The sequence below is a fragment of the Vavraia culicis genome, assembly GCF_000192795.1.
Source record: "Vavraia culicis subsp. floridensis unplaced genomic scaffold supercont1.44, whole genome shotgun sequence".
NCBI lineage: Eukaryota > Fungi > Microsporidia > Pleistophoridae > Vavraia > Vavraia culicis.
Genome location: NW_007360647.1, coordinates 20,993 through 48,130, shown reverse-complemented (window position 1 = coordinate 48,130; position 27,138 = coordinate 20,993). Strand labels below are relative to the sequence as shown.

Sequence of the window (27,138 nt, the reverse complement as noted above, 5' to 3'; positions counted from 1 at the left end):
TGCGCAACCTTGATCCAGTCAATGGCCTGCTCAATGGCACACGTCTGGTGGTTGATGAACTTCACTCAAACTTCATCATAGCTACTATTGTAACCGGATCCAGGAGAGGTAGTAGGGCAGTGATACCAAGGATCGACATGGCACCGAGCGAGACACAGCTGCCGTTCATACTCAAGAGAAGACAGTTTCTTGTTCTTCTTTCGTTTGCGATGACAATCCACAAGTCACAGGGTCAGTCATTTGACAAGGTAGGTGTTTATCTGCACAGCCCAGTCTTTGTGCATGGTCAGTTGTACGTAGCTTTGTCGAGAGTGCGCTATGCAAAAGGTCTAAGGGTGTATGTTGCTGACAATAGAGACCAAGGAAAGCATGAGAATAGTAAAGTATACACAAGAAATGTTGTATACAATGAGCTACTAAAATGAAAGTGATTTATTGATTTTGTAACTATAGAACAGTTAGTAGAAAGGAATGACCTAATGTTTTAGTTATGTTCAAAAGCGCTATTTTTGTATACTATCCATTCATGCACCCGTTTTGCAAATGAGATAGCGTAGCTAGTAAATATTAAGATGTTGTGACAGCATGATTCAAAATGTAGAAACACGCTACGATTATCATATCCATTCTAGCTTTATTTGCGACAAAAAAGTTAGCATTGAATGGATTCGAACCACTGACCTCTGGGTTATGAGCCCAGCACGCTAACCACTGCGCCACAATGCTGTCGTTTTGCGCATTACCTAGAACATAAAACGAAACGATATTTCTAGTAAGTATACGCTTGATGGTGTAGCAAAACTTTATATCTTGCTAGTAATACGCTCATAGAGATTAATTAACGTGAACAAATATACCGGTTTTTTCATAGAATCATAGATGAATATTTGCTCATGTATAGTTAGCATGTCAAAGTATAATTGGCGCAGTAAATCATATAGATGTTTCTTTCTGCACATGGAGCTTGAAAATCCTATGTCTTGAGAGGATTATATTGGTAAAGACAGTATAAATACACAGATGAGATACGCAGTACTTATATTGACAGTCAAAAATGATGTACTGCTGTTTGTGCCATGTTAGTATTTCAAGATAATGTTTAGTACATGGGTTAGAGAAGCGTTTTATGTATAACAAGACGGTTATTAAAATTTGTAGGATTGTAGGATGTGAAGTAACGGCTATTTGTACGTGCACAGCACGCCAGAAGAGTTTGTTTATATGTTTTGGTCTGGAAGTGATAATCTGACAAACTTTTGAAATGCGTTTCAAGTTGCATGAACCACTGGTTGCTTCGACCAATATTGGGATGAATGTTTTATGAAGGCATTTAACTGTCCTTTATTTATACAAACAGAACAAATTTAAATATTTGTTGCAAACGTGTTCGTTACCTAAGCAATGTTGGTGCTATAAAATATGGCTTAAACAAGTTGTCAAAGAAGAGCTTTTATGTTTAATGGCAATGCTAGGCTGTGGGGAACCGGTACTTAAAATACTTGCCCGGTACACTCATCATTTACACAAATTTTTTGTATCCCCAAAATGGACGAACACGTGCAATCGTTTCGTTTACAACACAAGGCGCTTATAAAACAGTTCTATATTACATCATCAACGCAAAACTTGGAGAAGTTATACCAAAATGCTCTTAATTCAAAGGATGATGAAATAGTGGAAGAATTTATAAAGCTATGCTGTATTAGTGTGGATAGAACGAAGTTTAAAAATTATTTAACCAACATTATAGAACACTTCGTATGGCTTGGTTTAAAGTACTACGATGAAATGGATGGATATGATGAAGCTCGAACAATCATTGAAAATGAAGTAAAAAGGCTAAGAATGATTATAAGGACTGACGATCAATTGTAATATTTATTGTTTGATGTGTATTTTATAGGCCATGCGCAAATAGTGTTTGGCGATGAGTAGCTACGTAAAATGTGATTTCTCAGCGAACAACTCCATTATTAAATCTAAATGGTGTCTGTGGAGCAATTACACTACCATACAGCAATTGTTGAGCACAATCTTCAGTATTTTTGTATTATGGCTCAGTGTTGGATTATCAACTAGCGATTCACAGCACCGTACTTTATCACGTGATTGTCTGTAAATATATCGTTTTACTACTACACATCTGGATAGATGGGCGTGTAGGGTAAGCGTAGAACGGTGGAACAATGTGGGAACATCACGGGTTTTGACCGACGCGTGTGATAGGTTAGAAGAACTCTTTTAAATGGTACTTTGTGTATTATAAACGCATTGAATGCTATATTTTACATGTTTAATTGAATATTTCACGGTCATCAAGTTTGGTTTGTAGCAATTCACCGAAAGATTATTCAGGAAGAGATCAAATAATGATGGAAATAATATGAATGAATAAATATGATTGTTGTTGGATATTTCTGAATGATCATTAACCAAAGGATGGTAGGATGCTTGGTGTATATGAAGTAAGTATAAAAACAGTGTAATCACATTTTGAAGAAATAGATAACATGCCGTGAGTGAGATATTCAAAAGAATATTGAAACCATTCTATGGTTCAATACTAGTGTAAGAAAAACCTAATCATCGTATTTTTGTAGTTATAGATTTTTTAGAGAAATATACTTTCATTGAATATAACACATCAAATGGTTCTAACAAGTGATCCAGATCGAAACAATCTGTTATTTTTACCTCATGCCATCTAAATTTCATATTTAGGGTCTATTCCGATTACATAATAGGTAACTTGCATTTTATTCACTTGTTTATCAACACATTAACATGAAAGTAATTCGCAACAGTACGTTCATGGCCTTTACCTTATTAATTTTCTGCATCCGACAAATTTAAGTCGTTCTCGTTTGATTGTTAGAGAATTTTCTACAGAAATATGTGATAAATGTTGTTTTGGCGTGTTTACATGCCGAATTGTGCATTGTTACCGCTCTTATTCTGAGAAATTACCGTAGTGTAATGCGGCCTTAAATCCCCACTAAAAATTTACCCCATGCTCTTCAACAAAGATTCATTTCTTGCGTATGCACAGGCCAAAGGACTTGAAATAGAAGATGAAGCGATAAGTATCCTGGCACAGGATGTTGAATACAGGGTGAAAGAGCTGTGTCAAGAAGCTGCTAAGTTCATGCTATTTTCCAAGAGAACGAAATTGTCAATTGATGATGTGAACAACGCGTTGACAACACGCAATGTTGATCCAATATTCGGTTATGATCCGAAGGACAATTTAGTTTTCAAGAACGATATCGTTAAAAGTGCAATTTTTTATGTACCTGACGAAGAAATCGACCTCGAAGATTTGCTGAACCAACCACCACCAAAAATGCCTTTAAAACCAAAAATTACCTCACATTGGCTGGCGATTGAGGGGGTGCAGCCGCAAATACCCCAAAATCCCATAATAATGGAGAAACCCTCGCTGAAACAGGATCCGCTGGTAACTTATACAGAGGAGAGCGAGCTGAAGCAAACAACAAAACATGTGATATCCAAGGAACTGCAGCTGTACTACGAGAAAATACTTTCATTTTTAGAGGACAGCGAAAAAATTACACTGGCGATCGAGTGCCTGAAAACGGAGAGCGGCATACAACAACTTATACCGTATCTCATTCAAAATATCAATGAGAAGATCCTTAAAAATATGGAGAGCGAGGTACTTTCCAACTTCATTCTCTTTTATCATTCATTGTTGCAAAATGAGCATATTTTCATCGACCCATACTTGCATCAAATAATTCCTTCACTTCTGACATGTATAATTGGGAAGAGGATCAAAAATATGGACATTAGGAAATTGGCCGCCGAAACGATCAAGTACGTATACGACAAGTATTCTATAACTTACGACACACTGGGCCCAAGAATAATAAAGACCCTTTCAAAAGTATGGCTGGACAAGGATAAATCAGAAGATGCTCATTATGCGGCGCTGTTTACGCTTTCGATTCTGTCTACGAATGTGATTTCGTCTGTAATACAGAAGGAAAAAGATCGTTATGTAGAGATGGTAAAGGATCTGAACTATGAAAATGTATTGCAACTGTTGAACGATATTTTAGCAAAATCTTGAGTTTTTGTTGTTGCTGGAATCTTATTCATTTATTATTGACATAGTGAGGTAATATTTATGACCAATCCTTTTGAGAACAAATACGGGTTTTGAATGGTACCATAATGATTTATAGTATGTTATGTCAGTTCTGAAGACGTAATAGTGTTAAAATATTGTTATTCGTCTTTGATGACTATTTATTATTTCTTTCGTGCTAAAGTTTTACCAGAGTTTCCATTTAAAATATGTAAATTGTTTTCAATCCTTAAGATGAATTTTGCGCGTGCTTTTATCTTCGAAAACTTCGATATTCCTGGTACTGGTTAAAAACCTGCCATTGATGAATGAATGACTCACCACATGAGTGATCTCTGGATAAACACTCTGCCAGAGCATATTATATGTGAAATAAAGGAAGTATAATTCATCTAAAAACATTTTTATTTATCTTCTGTAACGGTTTACACTGTTCTCATAGTAAAATAATCTTGGGCTGTGTCATCAAGTCGATCTCCTGTATTGTCCTAGATTTATATCAAACCAGCTACTCCCCAGTTCTAACATTCGGAACATAAGCAGTCTCTTACGATCAGTATCCGCTATGTTGTTAGGAGATATGCTTAGCTTATAATATCGGATTTCCACACACCTTAATAACAGGCCAGACATTTTTGTACCTTGATAGATATCTTTATTCGGTAAGTTCATTTACAAATATCTCATTGCATCCCTATTTATACCATTCTCTAGTGAACAATCCCTATATGTCTCTAGTATATTGGTGATTTGCTTTATAGCTCTTGGTTATCGGAAAGGAATTTTCGTTCAGAGCACGAATATAGTAAAATTTCAGTTTCATGATCATTTTTATTTAGTATTGTGGCGGATTAGTGGCATCATAGACACGAGTAGGTGCTATAAGCCCCAAAAACCTACTCTCCTTCTTGACTGAGCTCAATTTGAAGAGCGGAACGGTCAATCCATGGATAATGACACTGAAAAGCACGACCACAGATACAAAATCTATCGTTAATGTGTCTAATATCCTATCTATCAGTAGTGCATAGTACAATGCTGCGACACCGATCGGTCCAAACCATCCCACGAACAGTGCTTCTCTTTTCGTTCTTATCTGCGGTATGAACTTAAAAAGCAGCAAACACGGGAATGTTCTTCGCAGGCAAATTATTAAAATAGATGAGACTATCACCGGCACGGTTATTCGGGTAAAGTCTATCCGTGACCCAAAGAAAACAAAGAACGAGGTGCTAAAGAGCGAGTCGGTCACCTCCTGCAGCCTAGACTCTCGTGTTTCGAGGACAAACCATTCATCCCAGGAGAACAGTGCTCCTGTAAAAAATATGCAGATCAGTTCGCTCGATTTGATCGTTTCCATTAGTCCAAGACAGAAAAAAGTGAGCGCTAGGCCGTATATAAGGAACGACTCTATGCCGACTAAGTCGTTGCCGTAGCAATACTTCAGCATTCGACGAGAGAAGTAGCCGATGAATATTCCAAGGACTATTGGAAGCATGCATTGGTATAGAATTACGTTCAAGAAATAATTTTTCAAACCAACCAACACATTTTCACTATAAAAAATGTGCAATGGGAAGAATAGAAGCGAGAGGCCCACGCCATCGTTGATTCCACTCTCGGCCGAAAGGAGTGTACGCAGTCTTTCCGGTACATTTTCGTCGGCAAATTTGCTCTTTACGATCGAACTTGAAAGGATTGGATCGGTCGGCGTCAGACAGGCTGCTATAGCAAGTGATACTGCAGCGTTGTAGTGTGAAAAACTGTACACTATGATGAATGTAATGAAATATTTGGCGATAGATACAACTATAACAAGTACAAATAGGGATTTAGCCTGTTTTAGGATGTATCCTTGTGGCAGTGACATCGCGGCTGTCATAACCTGTATGCACAGCACAACACGAGCAAAGTGGTACATCACGATTTTTGACTCAACATAGCTCGTATTTAGTACGTTCAAGACATATGGCCCTATAAGTATACCAAAAATTATAGAAACCGTAGGTTCTGAGAGGAACAACTTTTCCTTCACGAAATTGGATACAAGGCCAAAAGCCAGAATGAAGAAGGATACAAAACAAACCACAAGGAAAAAATCGTCCATTGTCTTCTCTTGCATTTGTTTTTTTATAGTCGCTTTTTAAAACAATCAGATTGGGACATCATAAAACTCATGGTTTTGTGTTAAACATTCGAATGGTCAGATAGTACACATCATCGGCATAAATCATCGCATCGGTCTCTTATAGCGGATATATACGGCAGCTTTAATCCTTTTAAGAAGTTTAGGGTGGCTTTTCAGCGGACAGATGGTTTTGTTAGATATTTTTTTCGCACATTATAAGTTAACACGGCTATCTCGATAAAAACTCTGTTTATAAAGCGGTTCATCCGTCTTCCACATACATTCGAGTTTGATACGGTGCTGAGTCATGCTAAACTAGACGGTATCTGAGCAATGTGATACTCAAATACAACGAGATTCTTGCGAATTCATATAGTTTATCGTAATAGTTTGATTCATTTACAGCTGCAAAAGATGAAATTTAGACCTTTGTATTGCTTCAAGCAATAACAATCTGTCCTTGCAAATCGACAAACCGCATTTTATGAACAGTTGATAACTTCATTAAATCTTCGACTATCATTTTCATACAGTGAACCAATCCAATATTCTTGATTGCTGAAAAATTGTATCAAATGTGATTGCTAAATAATTAAAAGGTGATGTTAACAAATATTTACAATAAGAGTCTCCGATGCTGTAGCAACAACCGCTTACTATCAGTTAAAAAATACGGTAATGTGAATACACCAAAATATCGTAATAAACATTCGAGGTTTTCACCAGAAAAATATACGAACCACGAAATCTGACTTCAATCCAGTTGTGAGCTGAGTACCAATGAGCAAATAGTCGATTATATGAACGTACATTGGCCTTATTCTTCTTTTCAAGGCGTTTTTAACAGATAGTTTACAACAGAACATTTTATAATGCATTTCAGATGTACTATTTTGCAATATATTCGCTAAATTTTACTCCTCTTCGATCTTATGCCATGATATCGGTGTCCGTTTTCATTTGGTAGTTTTATTTGAGCTAAAGGATAGTATCGGTCAACGAACAAGGTAAGTGCGAAAATATATATGCTATTTATCTGTTCTTTAATTTTGGTAATCGGAGAGTTTTCATGAATTTATCTATGTAACTTAACTAAGTGAGAAAGTTAAGGCACTTCAAACATGTCAAAACTGCTTTATTGCAGAGAGTATTGCATAAATGTTGGTTAAAGGAAATGTTTCATTCAATGTTGAAATGGGGTGGTAGTAATTTAGGATTAACAACCAGGTAAATTACCATATGAAAGATCAGGTTGGCTATTTTTGAGCGAAGAACGCTGAAAAATTTCATTCAACTAGCACTGAATACAGAAATATTGATCACGTTTCATAGAATGCTTTTCTATGTTGAAAATTGTCTCGGTGATGTTTCATGTTTTCGTAGTGCGTGTTTCATCTTTTCTCCTGGCACAATATTTTACCGTATTGCTTTCCAAAAACATGTGATTTAGTTCTTCTGCTCTTTCTGCATCCCACGGTAAAGCTGCTGTAACGTAATTAGGTGGACCATGAATGACTCAGAGAATAAAGCGTGCTATTTATCCAACGATTTGTAACCCAGCAGCTGTATCAAAAATCTACAAAAATGGTGTAGAACACTGACCAAATAGGTATTTATTACTTACAGAGGATGACATACATTTCGAAGGGTGAATACACGGCACGTGTTAGCACTTTGCATGTCAGCCGTTTGATGAGCATGTCATTATTTCACACCGATATACCAGTACAGGAGCAACTTGATCAGATAATAGTTTAACACCACCAGCAGAATGCAAGTGACAGCAAGAACGAGAGTGATAGCAAGGAACAATGGAGGAATACCAAACATGCCAGAGTATCACTTTACTCAACAAAAACATGTTAATCACGTTCAAAACAATTTGTTTCAACATCTAATTATTAACCAATAGCGCCAAAACTCTACGCACCAAATGAAGCGCTCACTTCTTTTCTTATCAATATTCAGCGTATATCGGGCACTAAACCTTCTTGATCGATGCAGACTCTACAACATTGATCCCAAACATTGCCAAAGCTCGATATACGTGCCCAACACATACTATGATAATTATTTAAAGAGCTTCAACATGCCGATACAGAAGGATCCAGAATGCAACACGAAGAACTGTCTGATAGTAGTATACAAGGAACCGCCGCGGATAGCCGTTAATTCCACCGGATCTTCTTCAAATTATTGTGAAAACGGGTTTAATCTGCAGAACTTCTCAGTATGTATGCCCAGCATGCAATACAGTACAAATGTCCAAACCATAACTCCTGGCACCGAACCACCCGGCAAAATCGTCATCCAAACATTGACAATAACCACCTCAAGCACGAACGATACTACAACGCTGACGGGAGTGACACCTAGTGTAATAACCAAAACCGTGGTCATAACACAAACGGATGATGACACAACAACAGAAGAGAGAAAAACAGATTCGAAGACGAAGTCCAAAAATAAGACCAAGACAATAACCAAGGAGGTGACAAAAACAGTTGATAAAACGTCAACCAAGGATTGTGAAAAAACATCTGACGGAGAGAGCAGTAAAACATCGGATTGTAGTTCGGAGACGAAGTCGGAATGTTCTAAGGATGCGCAGACAAAGGGGAGTAAAACAAAGACTGTAACAGTGACAAAGGGGGAAAGCGAAACGGACGGTGAGAAAACGAAAACTGTCACGGTTCCTGCAACCGTACAGCCACCAGATGATAAGAAAACCACCGATCAGACCACCACGCCAACTCAGTCCTCGCAATCTAGTTCAACACAAACCACGCCACCTCCTGTGCCGCCAACAACAAGCATTCCGTACATAAACATTGAACAGATAAAGAAAATAATAGAACAGAAAGAAAAGTTGTGTAAATTCGGAAGAAACGATGATAATTCGTGCAAGAGATGTGAAGGAGAAGGCTGTTCTAAGTCAAAAAAGTGCAAACGAAAGAATGAGGAGGATTGCCACGGCGATGAAACAGACGAAGATGGTTCTGATGAGGATCAGTCAGACGAACAGGATGGAAAAGGGCATTCGAAGGACAAAAAGAAACATTCTAAGACGAATACTAAGGATGGTAAGAAGAATAAGACCACGGAGGGAAGTAGAGAAAAATATATCACGCTGTTAAGGTACAAGACAAGCACCGTTACAAATGAAATTCCCATTACTTTGTACAGAGAACTACTCAAGACAGTTGAAAAGGAAAAACCTCTAACCAGGTACAAAGTAACTACCGTTAATAATACGGTGACTAGGACCGTCACAAAGGACAAGTACATGACAATGACGATTACAAAGGCAAAAGAGGTAACCATTACACCAGATCAAAGTGATAAAAAAGAATCTGATACAAAGACAAGCGATTTGACAAAACCACCGAAAGAAACGGTTTCTAAAACTGATGAACAGCCATCTAGCTCCCAAACTAAAGCATCCACGAGTAAAGATGGAGGTAAAAAGATTGTGACTGAATATGTTGAAAGCAAGGAAGCTGTCGAAACGGTCACTATGACAATCCCGCCTGCTATAAAAACGGAAACAATAAGCGAACAGGAAAAGGCCAAAACCGCCACAGAACAGGATGTTCCGATTGAAACAGCCAAGCCAAAAGAAGAGGTTAAAAGTATTTCAACAGATGATGAGCTTAGTAAGAAACTCATGCCGCTGTTCGGTGGAATCCTTGAAAAGATTTCAAAGGATTTGATCATCAAAGAAAAACAGGGAAAGCGAAGACATACCACGACATCAGCCGAGAAAAAGACAAATTTTATCACAGTAACGAAGTTGGAAACGGTAACAATCACCAAGAGTGCAGATAATGATAGCGAGCGTGGCAAGAAAGTTGTTTTTAATACCGTATACGCCAAGGCAAAACCCAAGATGATTAAGTGCATGCCTGTCATGGTTAACAACGCGAACTGTTTAATTACGCAAGAAGGTGTGGTGTTGAAGACCGTGTTTAAGGACAATAAGGATGCCTAATGGTTCGTGTTTGCGGAGCATTTTATAGAGCTACGTAACTTTGTGCCTGTTTAATTAATAAAATTAACATTAAAAAATTTTGGGTCTCGTGCTCATATTTGACTCTGTTATGGACACATCAAAGCATGCGGTATGCGGTTAAAATAGATAACACTGGGATTTACATGGCATAAAGCCTTATTATAAGGCAGAAGAACACGGATTGAGTTTATGAATTGTTAAGTCTCATGTTTTATTGACAAAATAGTTCACGAAGCTCCCGTTAAAGCAATCACTTGACATGGACAGATGTCTCGCTAACAATCTCTAGGTTTGCATCAAACTGATAGTTACAAATAAATGCTGTTGATAACTCGTTCTGTTACAAGCAATTATTGTTGATAGCGATCAAACATAGAGAACTAAAGATTGTGGTTAGATGTCGTTTTGTGATAAGTTATACGTTTCAGTCTGGGATACTGATTGTAACAGTGATCATAATAGCGCGACATTTTGATTGATGCAGGTTTTAACGCAATTTCAACGAGGTATTGCTGACATTGGAACTGCTGCGTTTTTTATGGGGATGTCACGAGTGTTCAGAGGTGTCCTAGCACATTATTTGTGAAATTGCGGATGTCATTTGCTCTCTACACGATGATAAATGTTATGCATCTTCTGTATATGTTTTTTTACAATTCGTGCCGTGAGCTTAACGTTTTAAAAATCTAAGCCCGTCTGAGGATGCGTTTCAAGATTAAAGAGTATCATAATGCCTACTAATGAACAGTTCCAAAACAGCAGCTGACTTATTCTCACTGTTGTTTCCGCTCTCCCGGAATTTTTCTGTTCTTGCATTCGATATACAGATATTGTCACTGTGCTGTGGTGAACAGGTGATCGAGTTCATGATAAGATGAAATGAAAGACAAGAATACACAGTATCAACAGAACATATCAACCACCAAACAATATGAAACAATCTTTAAAAATTTATGAGGATCAATGCCACATGTTGTACAGCTCTTCACTAAGATGCACAGTGCTATCAAGCAAAATGATATTTTTGTGTAACAAGGGAATGCACAGGCTGGTAGAAGCAACTCAACGAAATTTTTAATGCTGCCCGTAGGTGATGAACAAATCGCAACTGCAAACTTGGTATGGCTCAAAATTTTTGCGCCACCCTCGAAGAATGTCCTCGCTTCTAAAATACGCGCCGTTGCCGAAAAAGCAACTTAAACCAAAAGAAAAGAGAGAACTGAGCTTTTACGCCTTGGCACACAAGATGCATCAAATATATATCCCGTTTAAAAGACCGACCAAGGTGCAGAAAGAGATCATCAACGCAATTCTCAACAGAAAATCCGCTATCTTTCTTTCGAACACTGGATCAGGAAAGAGCTATGGCTATTCGTTGGGACTAGCAATAAGATACCACAAAGAAAAGGGCAAGAGGTTGAAGGCTGTGATAGTTCTCCCCACGAAGGAGCTGGTCGAGCAGATGTACACGATTCTCAAACAAATTGCAAAAAATACGATTAGAATCGTTAATTTATCGTCGGCATTTCCTGAAGAAAAGGATGTAAGAAAGTTAGAGGGTAATCCCGATGTTGTGGTAACAACGGCCGGTCGATTTAAGCTTGTCAAGAACTTTGATCTCCTCATTCTTGACGAGGTCGATCTTTTGCTTCGTGAGGGCTTTGCTATTGACGAGGTGCGAAATTATCAGCTAATCTGCACAAGTGCAACGTTCAACAACAAGTACAACGATTTTTTGAACTTAGAGATGGTAAATGTGCAAGAGAAAATAGAAAGAAATGAAATCAATTTGTACATGAGGAGGGAGGAGAAAATCGGTGCTCTTGAAGTGCTGCTCGACAATTTCAATTCAATACTCGTTTTTGCATCTTCACGTGTTCGTGTGGAGGAGATTGTGTCCTATTTCAAGCAGCACGATAAGTTCAAGAACCAAATCGACGGAATACACGGTGATCTGGACAGCCAGTTCAGAGAGGAGAACTGCTTAGATTTTAAGCACAAACAGCTAAGGATACTGGTTGTTACAGATGTCGCATCGAGGGGATTGAATATGAATGCTGCGTGTATTGTGAACTACGATATAGCGGATGAGGAAGGCCTCGTACACAGAAAAGGGCGCATAGAAAGGGGCGGCACGGTTGTGAACTTTTTTACGTTCTTTGAGCTTAAATTTGTCAACTCAGACTTGTTCTCGGTTGGTCGGGTGAGGACCAAGGACATCAATGAGTGTGCAGAAAAGAGCTATGAGAAGATGAAAGGGATGATTAGGCACACCGTGAATACGAAAAATGTGGATATACAGCAGTTGGAAGTACATCCCCTGTTCCATACCAGGGCGGCAATCGGCGAAGATCATAGATGCGATTTGAAAGCAGCTCTGCGGAACACGATTGATACCTATAAGAAAGAAAGCAAGGCAAAAAAAATTGAAAACAAATTCAAAGATCAATTTTACATACCATACAGCAAATGAAGAGGTGATTGAAGTGTGTGTTGAGGTTTTACTGTTTTTCAGTAAAGGTACATTTATTTATTATTTGTGATGTTGTAGGTGCTTATGTCACGAAAAAGATATATTTGCCATGAACTATGTGGTGAATGCTCACTTTCAAAGAGAGTTTGTGCATAAAGCGGTATTAAATATACCTTTAAAAATATATTTACGAAGAGAGTACGTGCTAGCAACTAATCAATGTTGATTTGTACCTTTATAATTGTTACCTAAGAAGGATATTTTATTCAATGTTGACATGAGAGGACTGTAATTTTACCGATGGCAGTTAGAACTGTTTAAATATTTTTGATAAGCTGTCACACTTGGCTGAACCGTTTTAGTCTTACCTCAAGAAGAAATGTTTCAGATGTGGTATTATTCATTCGTTTTGAATGTCTCACTGGCATAGTATGTAATGATGCACCTACTGTGAACTACGGTCTACACATCCAAGAAAATACTTCGCTGCGATACCTACCCGTATAAACTACCAAGTGACACGTAAGTACTGGATCAGGTATTTCCGCCATTCAGAGCGCACCAACCAAAAAATTTTTATTCCAATCTACGATTTGATGCGTTCATTGTTCCTGAATCACACCGCTCCATCTGCTGTGGCACTGTACAGCATAGCATAGTATGAGAACCGCAGACTAACATGATCATCATTCACAACCACTAAGACATGTCTTCATTGCAATGTAGGTGCTTAGGAAAGGCACAAAATGCTTTTAATCCGCAACTGTGTAAAATCGTGAAAAGTGGCACCCTGCACTTGCATGGAATTCAATTTGCTCCACTTAATTAGGCTGCTTTCCCAAGAGCAGATCAACGCGTACATCGAAAGCTCGGAGATTCCACAGAATTTACCTTTGTATTTGACACAGCAGCTAAAGGATAATTATGCGGTGTACAGGAACATTTTTGCGAAATTGAACTGTGAAGAGACCGATTTATACCAGCGAATTACGTTGAATGCAGGAAAGAGCAACAGTTTTAAACTGAAAGTCCGGAACAAACTGTTAAAAAGAATTCTCGGGTGTAGTTTTGAACTGAACGTGTGCCAAGCTGCAGTTTTGGATTTGGTCAATGTCAAGAGCAATGTTTTGATCAACTCGCCAACGGGAACCGGTAAAACAATTATGGCATTGTTCTTTATTTTACGAACACTTGGCTACGAGATTACTAATGAAAACGAGAACACGGCGAGCGAACAGCCAGCTACGCAAGAAACTGGTCTGAAAAGTACATTCGTGCGTATCTCTAAGACGATACGCATCGTGTACCTCTCACCTCTGAAAGTGCTGTGTTCGCAGATCTTCTCATTTCTTGCAGAAAAACTCTCAGGGTTCATAAACATAAGTATTGTGACATCTGATGATTCACTGACTCACAAAGAGTTGGTCGAAAGCAATTTGATAGTCACCACACCGGAGAAGTTCGATAGCATTCTTAGAAAACATGTGTTGTCTGTTGATCTGCTGATAATTGATGAAATACACGTTTTAAACTCCGACAGAGGTGCTGTTCTAGAAACGATGATCAGCCGAATGGTGGGAAAGTGCAGGATACTGGGAATGTCAGCAACCATACCGAATTTAAAAGACATTTCTGTATTTTTAAAGGCCAAAGCAATCCACTTTGATGGCTCGTACCGTAGTATTCCGCTTGAAATAAATTTGATCAAAGTACAAAATCATGAAGATGTACGAGTTGCACGTGCCAAACACGTCACGCAGGTGCTGAACAAATTGTTAAATGAGCAGGAGGGAAATACAATTGTGTTCATCAGACGACGAGCAGAAGTTGAAGACTGTTATAAAATGTTTAGTGGCAACAGTGCTTTTAAATGTTTATATCACCATGCCGGGCTCTCTAGGTCCAAAAGACTGAGCGCAGAGAATAGTTTTTTGGAAAGTGGTGGTAAAACTGTCCTTTTTAGCACATCAACACTCGCATGGGGCGTGAATCTGCCCGCCGATAATGTGATAATATTCGATGATTTCACCGATTACGATATTGTGCAGATGATGGGGAGAGCAGGCCGCGAAAAGTACCATAAACCGGAAAATGTAGCCAGAGCATTTCTTATTACAGATAATGTGGACCGACTGGATCTGATTTGCAATTTAAAACCAATCAAATCACAAATTAAGGATATTGAGGATATTTACCTTACCAATTTGTTCCTGCGAACCGAACAGGCATTTGAGTGCACGCTGTATTGTCTGGAGAGAGCTGGTAATGTTGCAAGAAATGCGCAGGAGCAAATTACTGAAAAGAATCAACAACGAAATGCAGAGATGGAGATCTATCTTGCGGATAAGAATGATGCTGCACATCGATGCAGCGATCGTAAAACAGAACCGTACGAGCAACACGACGGGACAGCGGACGCAGTGGCAGTTTACGAACGAGTGCACATTCATGGACAAACAAGCGGTATTTTTAGTTGTGATACGCCCACAGCTTCGAAGCAAAGTACAAAAATTGAGAAATCGATGAATAACAACATAAATCACTCGTATAACAAAACATATCACATGTTCTACGATGTAATACACAATCTCATGGAACAAAAGCTGATATTTCTTCATAATGGCACACCGGTACTGAGCATAGTAGCACGAATCGCCGTTATCTTCACGATCAACTACAAGACAGCACTACGTTACTTCGAACAGATGCGCAATTTCAGAACTGAGGAGGAAATCTTTTTGATTCTAAATGAACTGCAAATAAAGGGATCGTATACCTGCCAGGATCTGTTTCCTACAGATACAATGATAGGAAAATACATTCAATACTGCATCCTAAAACATAAAAGAATCAACGACACGATTCGTGTAATTTTGAGGCATCTAAGGGCACTTTTGCATCTAAGCAACGAGAAGGGCACAGTTCGTGGCTCAAAGCTGCTGTTACTGCTTATTTTGATGATAGAAAATAACGTGAACAGGAGAAAGGAAGATAGCAGGAGTACGGAGAGCGAGCATCAAGGATTTGAAAGCGCAAAGATTGACAAGTCTATTTTTAGAAATAGTGCTTTTTCCAAAGAGTACCATTTGTTCGTATCAGATCCATTGGACAGCATCCTGATATGCTATCGGAGGGTAAAGACCAAGGATCTTGATTTTCTTGCTTTGCACGGCGTATTTTTGGTGTGCTTTATCGGAAATGATGGAAGCAAGGAGAGCAAAATTGTTAGATTTGGACCAAACAGTAGTTTTTATTGGAACATTGGGTCAACAACTGACAATAAAACGCAAAAAAAGGATCGGTTAACGGAGAGCAAAGCAGATAAACGAAAGAAAGCACCGTGCACGGAACAAGAATGGACGAATGAACAGGCAAGTTGGTGCATAGGTGCATATAAACGAGAATTGATTATTATTGACAATAACATTGCCGATTATTGCTCGCCGTTGATGTTATACCAGCACTATTTGGTAAAGCTTGGTGGAAAAGGCATCGTGGTTTTTGCTGATAACAACGCGTACTCATTATTTCGCAGAAATGGCGTAGATGTGCAGTCGTATCGTTTCGTTGACTATCTGCAGGGCAGCAATACCGATGAGTATGATTGGTGTTACATTATGGGAACCTGTTTGAGAAGAGATGGCGATATTCAACCGGAACACTATCGCTTAGAACACCTCTTTCTCATTAATTCAAAAGAATTTTACATACTTGGAAACGGCTTGAGTGCAAAAAAATGCACCGCCACAGACCTAGAGTGCCTTAAGGAACGTTTCAACATCGCAAACACATTCAGTCTGTCAATGATTGAAGTACTAAAGGAGCATTTTATACGTTTGAGAATCGAAACAGCTGATGATGGTGCAAGCAATAGTAACACGTAGATCTTCAACGATCATTTAGTATTACGAGAATTGATCAAAAAATGATTAACTATTTATCTCAACCACGTATTCGACAGCAATAAGGTGTTTAATAACGCTTATGTAGTGTTTTATCGCACGCTTAGAGCGAAATCGCTAAAAAGTTTAATTTAGATTTATTGTGCAACCAGGACGGCTCATCCTAAAAGTGTGCGCAATGAGTTTAATCTAAAGTACGTACGAACTGTAAAAGTGTGTTTTCCTGAGTGTTATTGTATATGGAGGTAAATAAATGACGTTCAGTGACAAAACGTGTATTTCGTATTATTTTTGTTGTAACCGCTCTTAGCCATACGGATGTATTTTTTTGCGTTCTTTTGGATGCGTGTAACGTGGTGGTATTCTGCTGTACTTCTCTTTTGTCAATAAATCATAATCAAAAAATGATCCTTACAACCTTAAAGCTCACTCATCCAGCAGGATGATTAGCACCGGTACGAAACACTCGTAAATAATGAATGCACTTCTTATCTTTTTCTATTATTGCAGGAACGAGAATTATCTTACCGTATTATCGTGTTAAAAAGGTTATATCGTTCGTGCTTGCTACGGCTCAAACTTAAAATGAGTTCGTTTATCATTTAAAGGCACGTCGCACTGCTATGATCGGCATGAATACCAGCACTTAAAAGCTGTTATAAACCGAACATATGTAATTTAATTCTTTTTACGACAAACGGGCACAATTCTAACCACAGACGAATTATCTTAAGACTGCTGTGGTACAAGACAGGGATACAATAATGCAGCGGGAGTATTCGTTGCAAATGGATATCGGAAAGAAAAATGCAAAAACAAAATTAATTAGTTGATCTTTGGCTGGATTTTATTTTCTGAAGACTACAAATTAGCCATCTGTGTTAAGCAGGATCAACAATCACTTCTTACTTCCAACCAAACAATCACAGCAATTATCATTGGTCCGCAGCGATTAGTTCACGCAAATTTACAAACCATTTCGTTTCAGAACGCATACGGTGCTATAAATAGGGGAATGTTCTGGCAACATCATCTCATGACCGAGGCGTTCTCGTGATGTGCCCCTATGAATAAATGTGGTAATAATTTTAATCCTCATGGCGAAAGACGAGGCCGAGTTCATCGACGAGTTGATCGAAAAGATCAGAACGGTGGTGGAAAAGAACGATGAGAGGACAAATAGCAAATCCTGGGGAGTGAATTCCATCCAGTTTTTGAAAAAGTACGGACATATGGAAAGAAACGAATAGTGCGCTGTGCAAACGTGTATGGAAGTGATAAAGGATGTAATACCTTGGTATAAATGTTAGAACTGTGATGTGCACTCTGAAATGAATCTGTGATGGTTGCCTTTTATTACGATTGTGTATCGATGGATGGTTACCGTGCATGTTATTTTATTACCACGTGCTAGCGGGGTTATCACTTGCCATGCGCAAAAGTTGTTGCTCACCACGCCATGAACAGGTATTACCTGTCGTACATTAAATTCATCGCCTATCACATCGTGCACACCTGCTTGTTACCGCATTATGTACCATCTTTTCTGTTTCGCAGTGCTAATTCTCTCTAATCTCCTTTATTGGCACATTCCAAAACACAATCACGTATTGCAAGGAATTCTTCTTTCCAATTCGTTGATTTCACCGCGGGTGTTTTCTTAAAAAATTGCCACCCCTTAAAACAAAAATAGAAAAAAGCGAGAGACACATCAAATGGACGCACCCAATCTTAGTTACGATTTTAACGCAGATTCGGCACAAGAACAGAACAAAAAGACACGTATAACGCCTACTTTGCAGAACGTGGTTGCAACTGTGAACTTAGAGTGTAGATTGGAATTGAAGGTGATAGCGCTGCGCGCAAGAAATGCAGAGTATAACCCTAAGAGGTTTGCAGCTGTCATCATGCGTATAAGGGACCCGAAGACTACGGCGCTGATCTTCGCATCTGGCAAGATGGTGATAACGGGGGCGAAGAGCGAGCAGGCATCGCGCATAGCAGCGAAGAAGTACGCGCGCATTATACACAAGCTAGGCTTTAACACGCAGTTCTCAGATTTTAAGATACAGAACATCGTTAGCAGCTGCGATACTAAGTTCAATATCAGACTGGAAGGACTTGCCTACGCACACTCGAACTTCTGTTCGTATGAGCCGGAGCTTTTTCCCGGTCTCATTTATAGAATGGTGAACCCGAAAATTGTTCTCCTCATTTTTGTATCTGGAAAGATTGTGCTGACCGGTGCAAAGGTAAGGGACGAGATATACCAAGCATTTGAGAACATTTATCCTGTACTTACCAAGTATCGCAAGACATAGTGTAATTTTATGGCAGCATTAATAAATGAATACTATTTTAGGTTGCTACATGTTCTTTCTTTGTGGATATACCGTATTTTACGTCCTGCTATTTGAACACACGTGCCGTTTACGGGATGTTTGCGTTTTGTTCGTTGCACTACTCTTACACCATTTCATGATCTGTGCCGGTCAATCACGTCTGGTCTACCCAATTCTCTATATATCTCAACCGTACATCCTCGCCGTTCACATGTGATCCTCTCCATTTATATCATACTCTGTCCCACATATTTAGCGGGACAGAATGTTCTAATCTCCGTAACAGCGCTCTTTCGGGCATATCCGCGTGTTTTCATACAGTTTTATCGGTTGACCATACAAAATAGGTTTAAGGTTACGACATGAGTAGGTTACGAAGTATATTTGATAGAATAGGAGTGCAAAGTGCTGTTAATAAAGCTATTATTAACAGCACTGCTACTTTTTGTAATTTTGATCACAATTATTCTTCATATCTCTCAAAAAGCGTGCTCTAAGCGGACCAAAGATTTTTTCTTCATTTTTGCACAGTTCGTTTTGTTTGCCTTGTTCGCACCAACCTTTATCTTACAATGTTCTCTTGTTCGTATTGTGTATTACCTACACCAACACTTATCCTATCTCTCGATACCTTCGCGTATAAAATTCGTTATTACGGCACTAACACCCTACCTCAAGCATTTATAGTCTTCTCCTTATTCCTCCTTTTCTAATGATTTTTACATATGCTCGAATCATGAGTCTATCTCGTTTCAGTAGATTTTTAAGTATTGAAACTGCAAAAACGTGATTTAGTAATGATGGAACGAAAAACATGCGAATAAAAGATGTGTTGATGATACAACGAATCGCTTTGTGTATTGCTTACTGCTATTACATTGTGTTTTAGTGATGGATTGGATAGAACTGGCACGTAGCTATGATACTGATGAACACCTATGACCTATGAAATGGGAACGATTTGGTCATTCGGTAAAGATGGTAAGTTGCTGGTGGTGGAACAGCTTTGAATCGTATGAAATGAGCGGTAGCAATGCGATGCTGATTTGAACGTGCAGGAGAATAAAGAGATGTAACACTGGGACTGAGATAAAGGGACGGTACAAAATATGGGCATATACACTGTTTGAGTATGTTCTATGATCCTGCTTGATCAAAGAATGAGAGTTGTGGTGCAATACGTACAAAGCCGGTTAATGAACAGTTCGCAGCAGCAGGCAAGCCACAAGTGCTATCCAAAGAAGTGCAAAATCGTTGAACGGTACGCTGCCATATGACATGTAAATATCAATTTTAGTGCCAAGCCTGCCCAGCACTAAATCGATTTTTAGCTGCTCAATTTTTGTGAACAAATATTACGAACTAAATGCAGGTATTACAAATTTTTGTGCTTAACCATGGGCAATTAATTCGATCTCTTCGTTATTGTACCATTCAATCAGCAGCTTTTGAATTAAATTTATTAAAGCACCAAGAAAACAGTCAACAACAATTATTGATACAACAAAACGGCCTGTCACTAAAATTAACAATTATTCGTTAGCAGAACGGTTTATGACCGTCATAAACACTGACCAACCTTTCTCAACCGGTCTTGTTATTTTCTGCAAAACTCGGATTGTAAGCGTACTTTTAGTAACAAAAACACAAGTCTGCACACTACGAATGTCAAAGTTACGTATAATATAATAATTGTGGACCTGCACATCTTTTCTTTCTATTGATATCATATTTCTATTACAGATGCAATTATCACGCTTACTTCTACCACAACTCGAATAGAAAATAATGCAAAACACTGTCCTACTTTATTTTAGTACGGTAACACTCATTTTTATACGTACTAGGTGCAATTACTGCATCATTACGGCTCTTGTTCGGAATGTTTAACCATGTAAACGAATTATCATAAGCGTGGATATAAAGGACACGCTTCCTGTACAGATATCGTAGTGTGAAAGAAACACCAAGCAGGTTTTCGTTTCGATTCAAGAGCATTTTGACAGCATAGTAAAACATTTCAGCAAGTACGACAATGATATGATGTGATACCCTGGCAACGCCAACCGGTGTATTTGTGTGCCCTGAATTACTCAAAATACCGCTCCTAAAATTACAATACCTCCGTGTTAGCAATAACCAAACTCCCCTTCTTAGACAGCACGCACATTTATTTACATACCTTCGTCTAACAGCTGTATCTTCAACGGTAACGATGCCACTTCCTTAAAACTACCGTTAACGCAGGTATTTCTTTTTTTGTCAGCACAGGTGCCCATGACATATACATAGCTATAAAATTAAATATTGGTTTAGTATAAAACACCAGTATGTGTTACACTTCTATGATAGGTCTACAGATAATTAAATACACCATACTTTGAACCTGGAACGTAGATAGCAATTATGTTCATTTAATTCTGTCTCATATGCCATGAGGTGAACAGACAGCACTCGTAAAAGATAGAACACTAAGCAATTCATTTTACTCATGATCAGGTCACCTATTACAGCATGCCAACCATTTCGGAAACTAATGGCCGTTGCCCAAATAAGCAACATTCTTTGCACGCTAGAACATTACACGTGCTAATCATGCCACTTATTCTACACATGTAGAGTTTGCTTTCAATTGCTAATCTTTCTGTCATTCTTGACACTTTCTTAAGATCAACGCAATATTTTTTAATTCAATAAAATGCTAATCCGTCGGTACCAAGCATACTAAGCGTTATCTAAAACTCTTGTGGCTCTGTAAAGTGTAAAGATGTGCTGAGTGCTCAATTTTTTTCACAACTTTCATAATTCATTGATCAAACCTACGTGATGTACCTGTTTAATTAAAACACGCCAAAAGAGTGCAATTATGTTTTTGTTTATAAAAACTTCCATATAAGTACACCAGGAAGACGAAATACGGCTGCATACCGTGCTCAAACCAATTTTTCCTCAATATTTTATGTTTTCCTGCGTAATTACAGGCAAATTCGTTCATCACGGCATTCTTGCTCCTGATTTACCAGTGTGCTACGCAGTACTCCATGCGTAAAACACTGCTAATAGGTACGGTAGACCAAAATATGTCATAATAACGGAGTGTATGCACTAATTCCAGAGCATTTAGTATTCGTGCTTGTTCCATTTTATCAGCAGTAAATCAGCCTGTCATAAATTAATAGCATTAAAAGGTAGAACTCACAAATTTCCATAAATACGCCACATTCCATTTCTTAGCAGTTCTCGATTAGTACATCACCAGCATTTCTGAGCGTACCATATTTTTTCATCTCGTAGTTATGTGGTGTGCTCTCCACATGTCATATCTTTCAAATGCTTAAATCTCATCATTCATCGAGTTTTCTATTTTTGCACATTATGCTGGTTTTATTTAATTTACAATTTTTAATTTGACATACTTATTAATTGTGACGTATTACAATGGTCTAAATATGCATAGTGCTGTACAGGATATGGCACAGGTCTGTATTTTGTTAATTAAAGATGTTTATGCAAATCTATTTTATTTTTAATGCAAGTTCCTTATGTTCCAGAACATATTTACCAAATTCCTACTTATGTATTGTCGTCCTGCATAGACACACAATCATGCTATTTGGAGTGGCTATCGAAGTACCGGACACCATAAACAGGTGATATAAATATAAAAACAATATGCATAGCGTATTAGTAGTTGGTTCTAAGCATCTTAATTTATTACAAACACGCGTTAGCGTGAAAGAAATATGAAAACGCTTTTTGTTATCTGTGACTGAGCCAGTGCTTACGGCAGAAATGCACCTCTGATATAAGTGCGCTCACTTGCATGCGTCTGCAATCATGCATGTATTTCTCATTCAAAATCGATCGGGCTCACGTATTAATATTCATGCGGCCATTCATCAGGACACAGGCCAAATGCTGGAACTGGCCGCATTATTGGAATTTGTTTACTTTTTCTGTGTCATCTATTCAAATAGGCCATATCCCAACATGCTTCTTGGTGCCCTTGACTAATATTCACCTGGTCATCCAACGATTGCAATTAATTTTCAATTCCATATTCCAAAAAAAATAAAAAACCCACGAATAAAACAAGTCCTTCCTAAAAATGAGTGATTATCCGAACCAACCAAACATACAGACCTCAACACCGCAATCGCTCCTTAATGTTCTTATACACGAGTATCTCACAAAAAATAACTTCCCTCAGACCGCAATGACATTCAAAAATGAGGCTAGCATTGCAGAGTATGCTGATACTACAAGCAACAGCGTGCTCTTGGAGTGGTTTAGAATGTTCAACGAAATTTGCATGGTTAGGAGCGGATCAACAAGCGATTTTGAGAATTTGGCACGTATAGAGGCAATAATGCTCAGGCTCGAGAATGAGAAAATGCGATACTATAACGTGACAAAGGACAAGGGATTTGATAACGATAAAATGAGGATGCAGCCGATGATGAGGAGACAGCCAAGATATGGGCGTGAACAGGAGATACGTTATTCGATGCCACCACGTTTCAACGATAGACGCCCACAGAGGAGTGATTACGTTTCTGATGATTTCAGAAGGGAATACGAAGACTATCGTAGAATGAGCGCATTCGGTGAACGTGATATGAGGCAGGGCGATGCACGAGCGGAAATGAGGAATGGAGAAATGAGGGATGGCATGCGCACCGACATACGGGATCCTGCATTCAGGGACCCTGCGCGTCCGGACTTGAAATACGATCCTAGGGAGGCAATGCGAGACAATCCCCCGACCCCTGGAAACAATTACGGTTACAGTTCGCTTATTAACCTAAATCTAGAAACTCGAAGACAAAGTGCACCAGACCCAAAGTTTGAGGATATAAAAGAAACTAAAAAGGTGTACCAGAATAATTTGAAGGAGATTAACAGCTTCTTTTTCGACCAGAAAATATGCTGCTCGGCAAGCACTAACAATTTGCTTTTTGTGGCGCTGAGTGACCGCACCATTCAAATTATAAATCTATTAAACATGAAAATAGTAGGCAGTTTTGAGCCACATGGCAAACAGGTGGTCGAAATGAATGTTCTCGTTTTGGACGACGATCATTCCTTTGAACACAAGCCAATGAATGAGCAGAATACCGAAAGGAGTGAAACGGGTGAGAATGTTGTTCTGTGCACAAATGCGCGTGAAAAGGAGATAAAGGTGTTTAAGGCGTCTGATGATGGCAATATAAGCAACGTGTGTATTGTGTTGCCACGGAATGTAGCATTTACGAGTGCGCTCACCAAGGACTGGGTGTACACGGTAGATTTAGATGGGGAATTTTGTAAGTTTGATCTTTGCGGTGCATTGAAAGAACGCGTGATGATGGACGAGGGTGTTAAGCAGCTCGTTTACTACAAAGACGATCTTTTCATCGTTAACACCCGTGAAAGAGTGCATGTGTATGACTATGGGAAAAGAGAAAGTATAAGAGATCTTTCCAATGAACCTGCTTTGTTGATTGTTCATTATAACGATTTGTTCGCACTTCTACACCGGGACACGGTAGTAATATTCAGTAGGGATCTGAAAAGACTGAATGCAATTTCCGTCGTAAACCGTATGAACAGCCTTGCTGTTCTTGATGAGAACAATGTTTTTGTAGGTGTGTATCGACAGATATACTGGCATTCGTTTAACTCCCTCATTACTAATGAAAAGCATGCAGGAACAATTACTGCCTTGGAGGTGTGCAATTTGTTTGGCAGAACGGTAATCATCAGCATGTCACAGACAGGAGAATGCAAAATATGGGAAATATCCTTTTAATCGAAGAGACAATTTTATGTTAATAAATACGGTTCATAGGTGTTTTACTTAGTGGTTTGTTTTGTACTGGTTTATCGAGGAATAGCTCTATACGATGCAGGTTTTCTAATCAGAATGAACAAAAAGGGATCGGTTTTGTGTGAAGGAGCATCGCGTGAAGGAAGTTGTGAGGATCGTAGGTAATCGTGCAACATGGGAGATAGTGGTTGTCAACGAATTTTATCGTAGCAATCAAGGATATCATATCGGGTATAACAAATGTAGTTGTGTGGAGCAATACGTTATTCAATATCGGTATGAATAAAAAGGCAACTCAAAGGTTGATCGGTCAATTCAGGGAAATAAATTATTTGACCCTTAGAAAAAAACAAAAAAATTCATTTTGCATTTTTACGCCAGATAAAGAGCTGATGGTTGTTATTTAATTTTTTTAGAAGACGCTCTATGCTATTCTTGGTGAAAGACACGAAAATGGTGTGGTTATATCAGCAGAAAAGTAATTCTTTAGCCCTACTAAAGGATCTAAAATAAATGAAAATAGCTGGAACAGCGCAATATAAGGTATTCAAAATTAGAAACTGCATTTAATAGGTATTCTAACATTCTTCTGTTTTATAAAGAGAAATAGCACAGCCAGTTAAAACAATAAAGGTCTCACGTACGAGTATGACGAGAAAAACAAGCGTATTTAAGAAATATTGTGCATATAATAGCAGGACCAAACAAATGTTGTGTGATTACATCGTTTAATAAAACTGTCAGAACTTGATTTTTATGTCATTACATTCATTGTGGTGAATTATTGTAATGATATAGCACAAGCGATTAGTTGTGCGCATAGGTATATCAGTGGCTAGTGTAAAGAATAACACTTATGATATTGTTAGTGGTGAGTGTTGCATATGTTTCTATAGCACTGTGATACGGAATATGAACTATTCCTACACTTGTGGTGTTGCTATCTAAACATTTTGCTATTTTATTCCTTTTCGCTGCGCTTTATTGCCTTTTTGCCATTTCTTAATTGATTGGTAATTAAATGCTCATTGATTTGTCATCAAGCGTTCATTTATGGACATATACCCTGTCATCACAGTTAGAAAAGGAGGCATATCACACAATGCTTACCATTGGTCAAATACCTTATGGAATGATCCATGCACAATGATTAATCGCACTTTACGTGCGATTGATGATGCATCAAATAGCACGTAAACCACTTATTGATTGTAAAATAGAACGTGAAATATGATGATCAATCTGTTGTCCTTTTTTGGATTCTCTTTATTAAGGGACGCAACGATTTATTGGTCGCTAATCAGCAGAAAAATACTTAAAGACAAAAATTTTGCACCCCATGTCGCCTGAGACGTGCAACAAGCCTGAGCAAATCGAAATTCAGTGCACACAGTGCAATAACCCAGCATTTCTCAAAATTATGCGTGTAGACACACCCGGCCAATCCGCACAGATACTCAGCACGTACACATGCTCAACGTGCAACATCCAGGACAATACAATTCTACCGTACGAGGACAAGAATGCCAAGGGAGGCATCAAGATAATATGCAAGTTCACAAACAAGGACGATTTGAAGCGATATGTGTGCGTATTTCAGAACGCTGTGCTCAAATTCCAGAAGGACGAGTTTGTGTACGAGTATTCGTCATCGACGGACGTGACCACGGTGGCTGAAATTGTGCTCAGAAATGCAATCGATGAGATTGCAGAGATGTGGAACGTGAAGAGAAAGAGCACAGGATCTGTATTCGACCTGAAACAGGAGCTGAGTGCCTCTAATTCGAGCATGTCGCTTTCAGGATCGGTTACGTCTTTGGAGAGTATCCAGGATGTGGATAGTGCGAAATATGCGATTGAAATGCTGCAGGACATGGTGAGTAACAGCGGGTTTGAGATGGAGTTGTGCGACCCGTCAGGCTTTTCGAGGGTAGCACCCGTTAATAAAATGCTTGGTGAGTGCGTATTCGATGATTTGGATACGTTTAACGACGAGAAGGTCAGGCACGAATGGATAGGTTAAAATTAAAGGTTTGTTGGACGAATGTTAGCAGCAATCTGGGCTGCTTTAAAAACACATGCCGTGCGACTCTTTCTCTTTGACGTGTTGCTGTGGTTTAACTTTTGCTAAATTCAATTACCATATACAGGCACCGCACAAACGCTTCTGACGTGTTACCGCTACCGTGGTTTTATTTGGTTCTACATGCGGATTGCCCGCATCTACAGAGATGCCCTGCCGAGCACTTTTCCATTTTTCCTGGTGTTTTTTAGTTATCACATACTCAAATAAACTCAGCTCTCCTTTGTCCTTTCGTTTACTAATGATACGTTTATTCACGTGTTACATCGAAGAATGCT

General features: G+C 38.7%; 10 protein-coding genes and 1 non-coding gene across 11 annotated transcripts; 9 read left to right on the top strand and 2 right to left on the bottom strand.

Annotated features, from left to right (window-relative positions):
- Positions 1-209: 209 nt before the first annotated feature.
- VCUG_02125 (uncharacterized protein) lies at positions 210-425 on the top strand (the record flags this gene model as incomplete). Its single annotated transcript, XM_008076947.1, has 1 exon — positions 210-425. One exon carries the CDS (start codon positions 210-212, stop codon positions 423-425), a length of 216 nt encoding a protein of 71 aa, XP_008075138.1.
- Positions 426-653: 228 nt separating this feature from the next.
- Positions 654-726, bottom strand: VCUG_02820. The gene has a single exon. It is a non-coding gene; the product is annotated as a tRNA-Met (tRNA).
- An 819-nt stretch (positions 727-1,545) lies between these two features.
- Positions 1,546-2,066, top strand: VCUG_02124 (uncharacterized protein; the record flags this gene model as incomplete). The annotated part of the gene is made up of 1 exon (XM_008076946.1): positions 1,546-2,066. The coding sequence occupies one exon, from the start codon at positions 1,546-1,548 to the stop codon at positions 1,873-1,875; it is 330 nt and encodes a 109-aa protein (XP_008075137.1). The 3' UTR covers positions 1,876-2,066.
- An 840-nt stretch (positions 2,067-2,906) lies between these two features.
- VCUG_02123 (uncharacterized protein) lies at positions 2,907-4,500 on the top strand. Its single transcript, XM_008076945.1, has one exon. The coding sequence runs from the start codon at positions 3,011-3,013 to the stop codon at positions 4,091-4,093; it is 1,083 nt and encodes a 360-aa protein (XP_008075136.1). The 5' UTR covers positions 2,907-3,010; the 3' UTR covers positions 4,094-4,500.
- A 429-nt stretch (positions 4,501-4,929) lies between these two features.
- VCUG_02122 (uncharacterized protein) lies at positions 4,930-6,243 on the bottom strand. The gene has a single exon (XM_008076944.1). The coding sequence runs from the start codon at positions 6,231-6,233 to the stop codon at positions 4,947-4,949; it is 1,287 nt and encodes a 428-aa protein (XP_008075135.1). The 5' UTR covers positions 6,234-6,243; the 3' UTR covers positions 4,930-4,946.
- Positions 6,244-7,801: 1,558 nt separating this feature from the next.
- Positions 7,802-10,276, top strand: VCUG_02121 (uncharacterized protein). The gene has a single exon (XM_008076943.1). It carries the CDS (start codon positions 8,173-8,175, stop codon positions 10,228-10,230), a length of 2,058 nt encoding a protein of 685 aa, XP_008075134.1. The 5' UTR covers positions 7,802-8,172; the 3' UTR covers positions 10,231-10,276.
- Positions 10,277-11,404: 1,128 nt separating this feature from the next.
- Positions 11,405-12,776, top strand: VCUG_02120 (uncharacterized protein; the record flags this gene model as incomplete). The annotated part of the gene is made up of 1 exon (XM_008076942.1): positions 11,405-12,776. The coding sequence occupies one exon, from the start codon at positions 11,405-11,407 to the stop codon at positions 12,722-12,724; it is 1,320 nt and encodes a 439-aa protein (XP_008075133.1). The 3' UTR covers positions 12,725-12,776.
- A 748-nt stretch (positions 12,777-13,524) lies between these two features.
- Positions 13,525-16,894, top strand: VCUG_02119 (uncharacterized protein; the record flags this gene model as incomplete). Its single annotated transcript, XM_008076941.1, has 1 exon — positions 13,525-16,894. The coding sequence occupies one exon, from the start codon at positions 13,525-13,527 to the stop codon at positions 16,606-16,608; it is 3,084 nt and encodes a 1,027-aa protein (XP_008075132.1). The 3' UTR covers positions 16,609-16,894.
- A 1,359-nt stretch (positions 16,895-18,253) lies between these two features.
- VCUG_02118 (TATA-box-binding protein) lies at positions 18,254-18,975 on the top strand. The gene has a single exon (XM_008076940.1). The coding sequence runs from the start codon at positions 18,342-18,344 to the stop codon at positions 18,945-18,947; it is 606 nt and encodes a 201-aa protein (XP_008075131.1). The 5' UTR covers positions 18,254-18,341; the 3' UTR covers positions 18,948-18,975.
- A 4,101-nt stretch (positions 18,976-23,076) lies between these two features.
- On the top strand, positions 23,077-24,759 carry VCUG_02117 (uncharacterized protein; the record flags this gene model as incomplete). Its single annotated transcript, XM_008076939.1, has 1 exon — positions 23,077-24,759. The coding sequence occupies one exon, from the start codon at positions 23,077-23,079 to the stop codon at positions 24,757-24,759; it is 1,683 nt and encodes a 560-aa protein (XP_008075130.1).
- Positions 24,760-26,116: 1,357 nt separating this feature from the next.
- VCUG_02116 (uncharacterized protein) lies at positions 26,117-26,822 on the top strand (the record flags this gene model as incomplete). Its single annotated transcript, XM_008076938.1, has 1 exon — positions 26,117-26,822. One exon carries the CDS (start codon positions 26,117-26,119, stop codon positions 26,798-26,800), a length of 684 nt encoding a protein of 227 aa, XP_008075129.1. The 3' UTR covers positions 26,801-26,822.
- Between the last annotated feature and the right edge of the window lie 316 nt (positions 26,823-27,138).

Excerpts from the sequence above, each read along its gene's own strand:
- VCUG_02123 (XM_008076945.1), top strand. The coding sequence starts at position 3,011 with ATGCTCTTCAACAAAGATTCATTTCTTGCGTATGCACAGGCCAAAGGA.
- VCUG_02121 (XM_008076943.1), top strand. The coding sequence starts at position 8,173 with ATGAAGCGCTCACTTCTTTTCTTATCAATATTCAGCGTATATCGGGCA.
- VCUG_02122 (XM_008076944.1), bottom strand. The coding sequence starts at position 6,233 with ATGCAAGAGAAGACAATGGACGATTTTTTCCTTGTGGTTTGTTTTGTA.
- VCUG_02118 (XM_008076940.1), top strand. The coding sequence starts at position 18,342 with ATGGACGCACCCAATCTTAGTTACGATTTTAACGCAGATTCGGCACAA.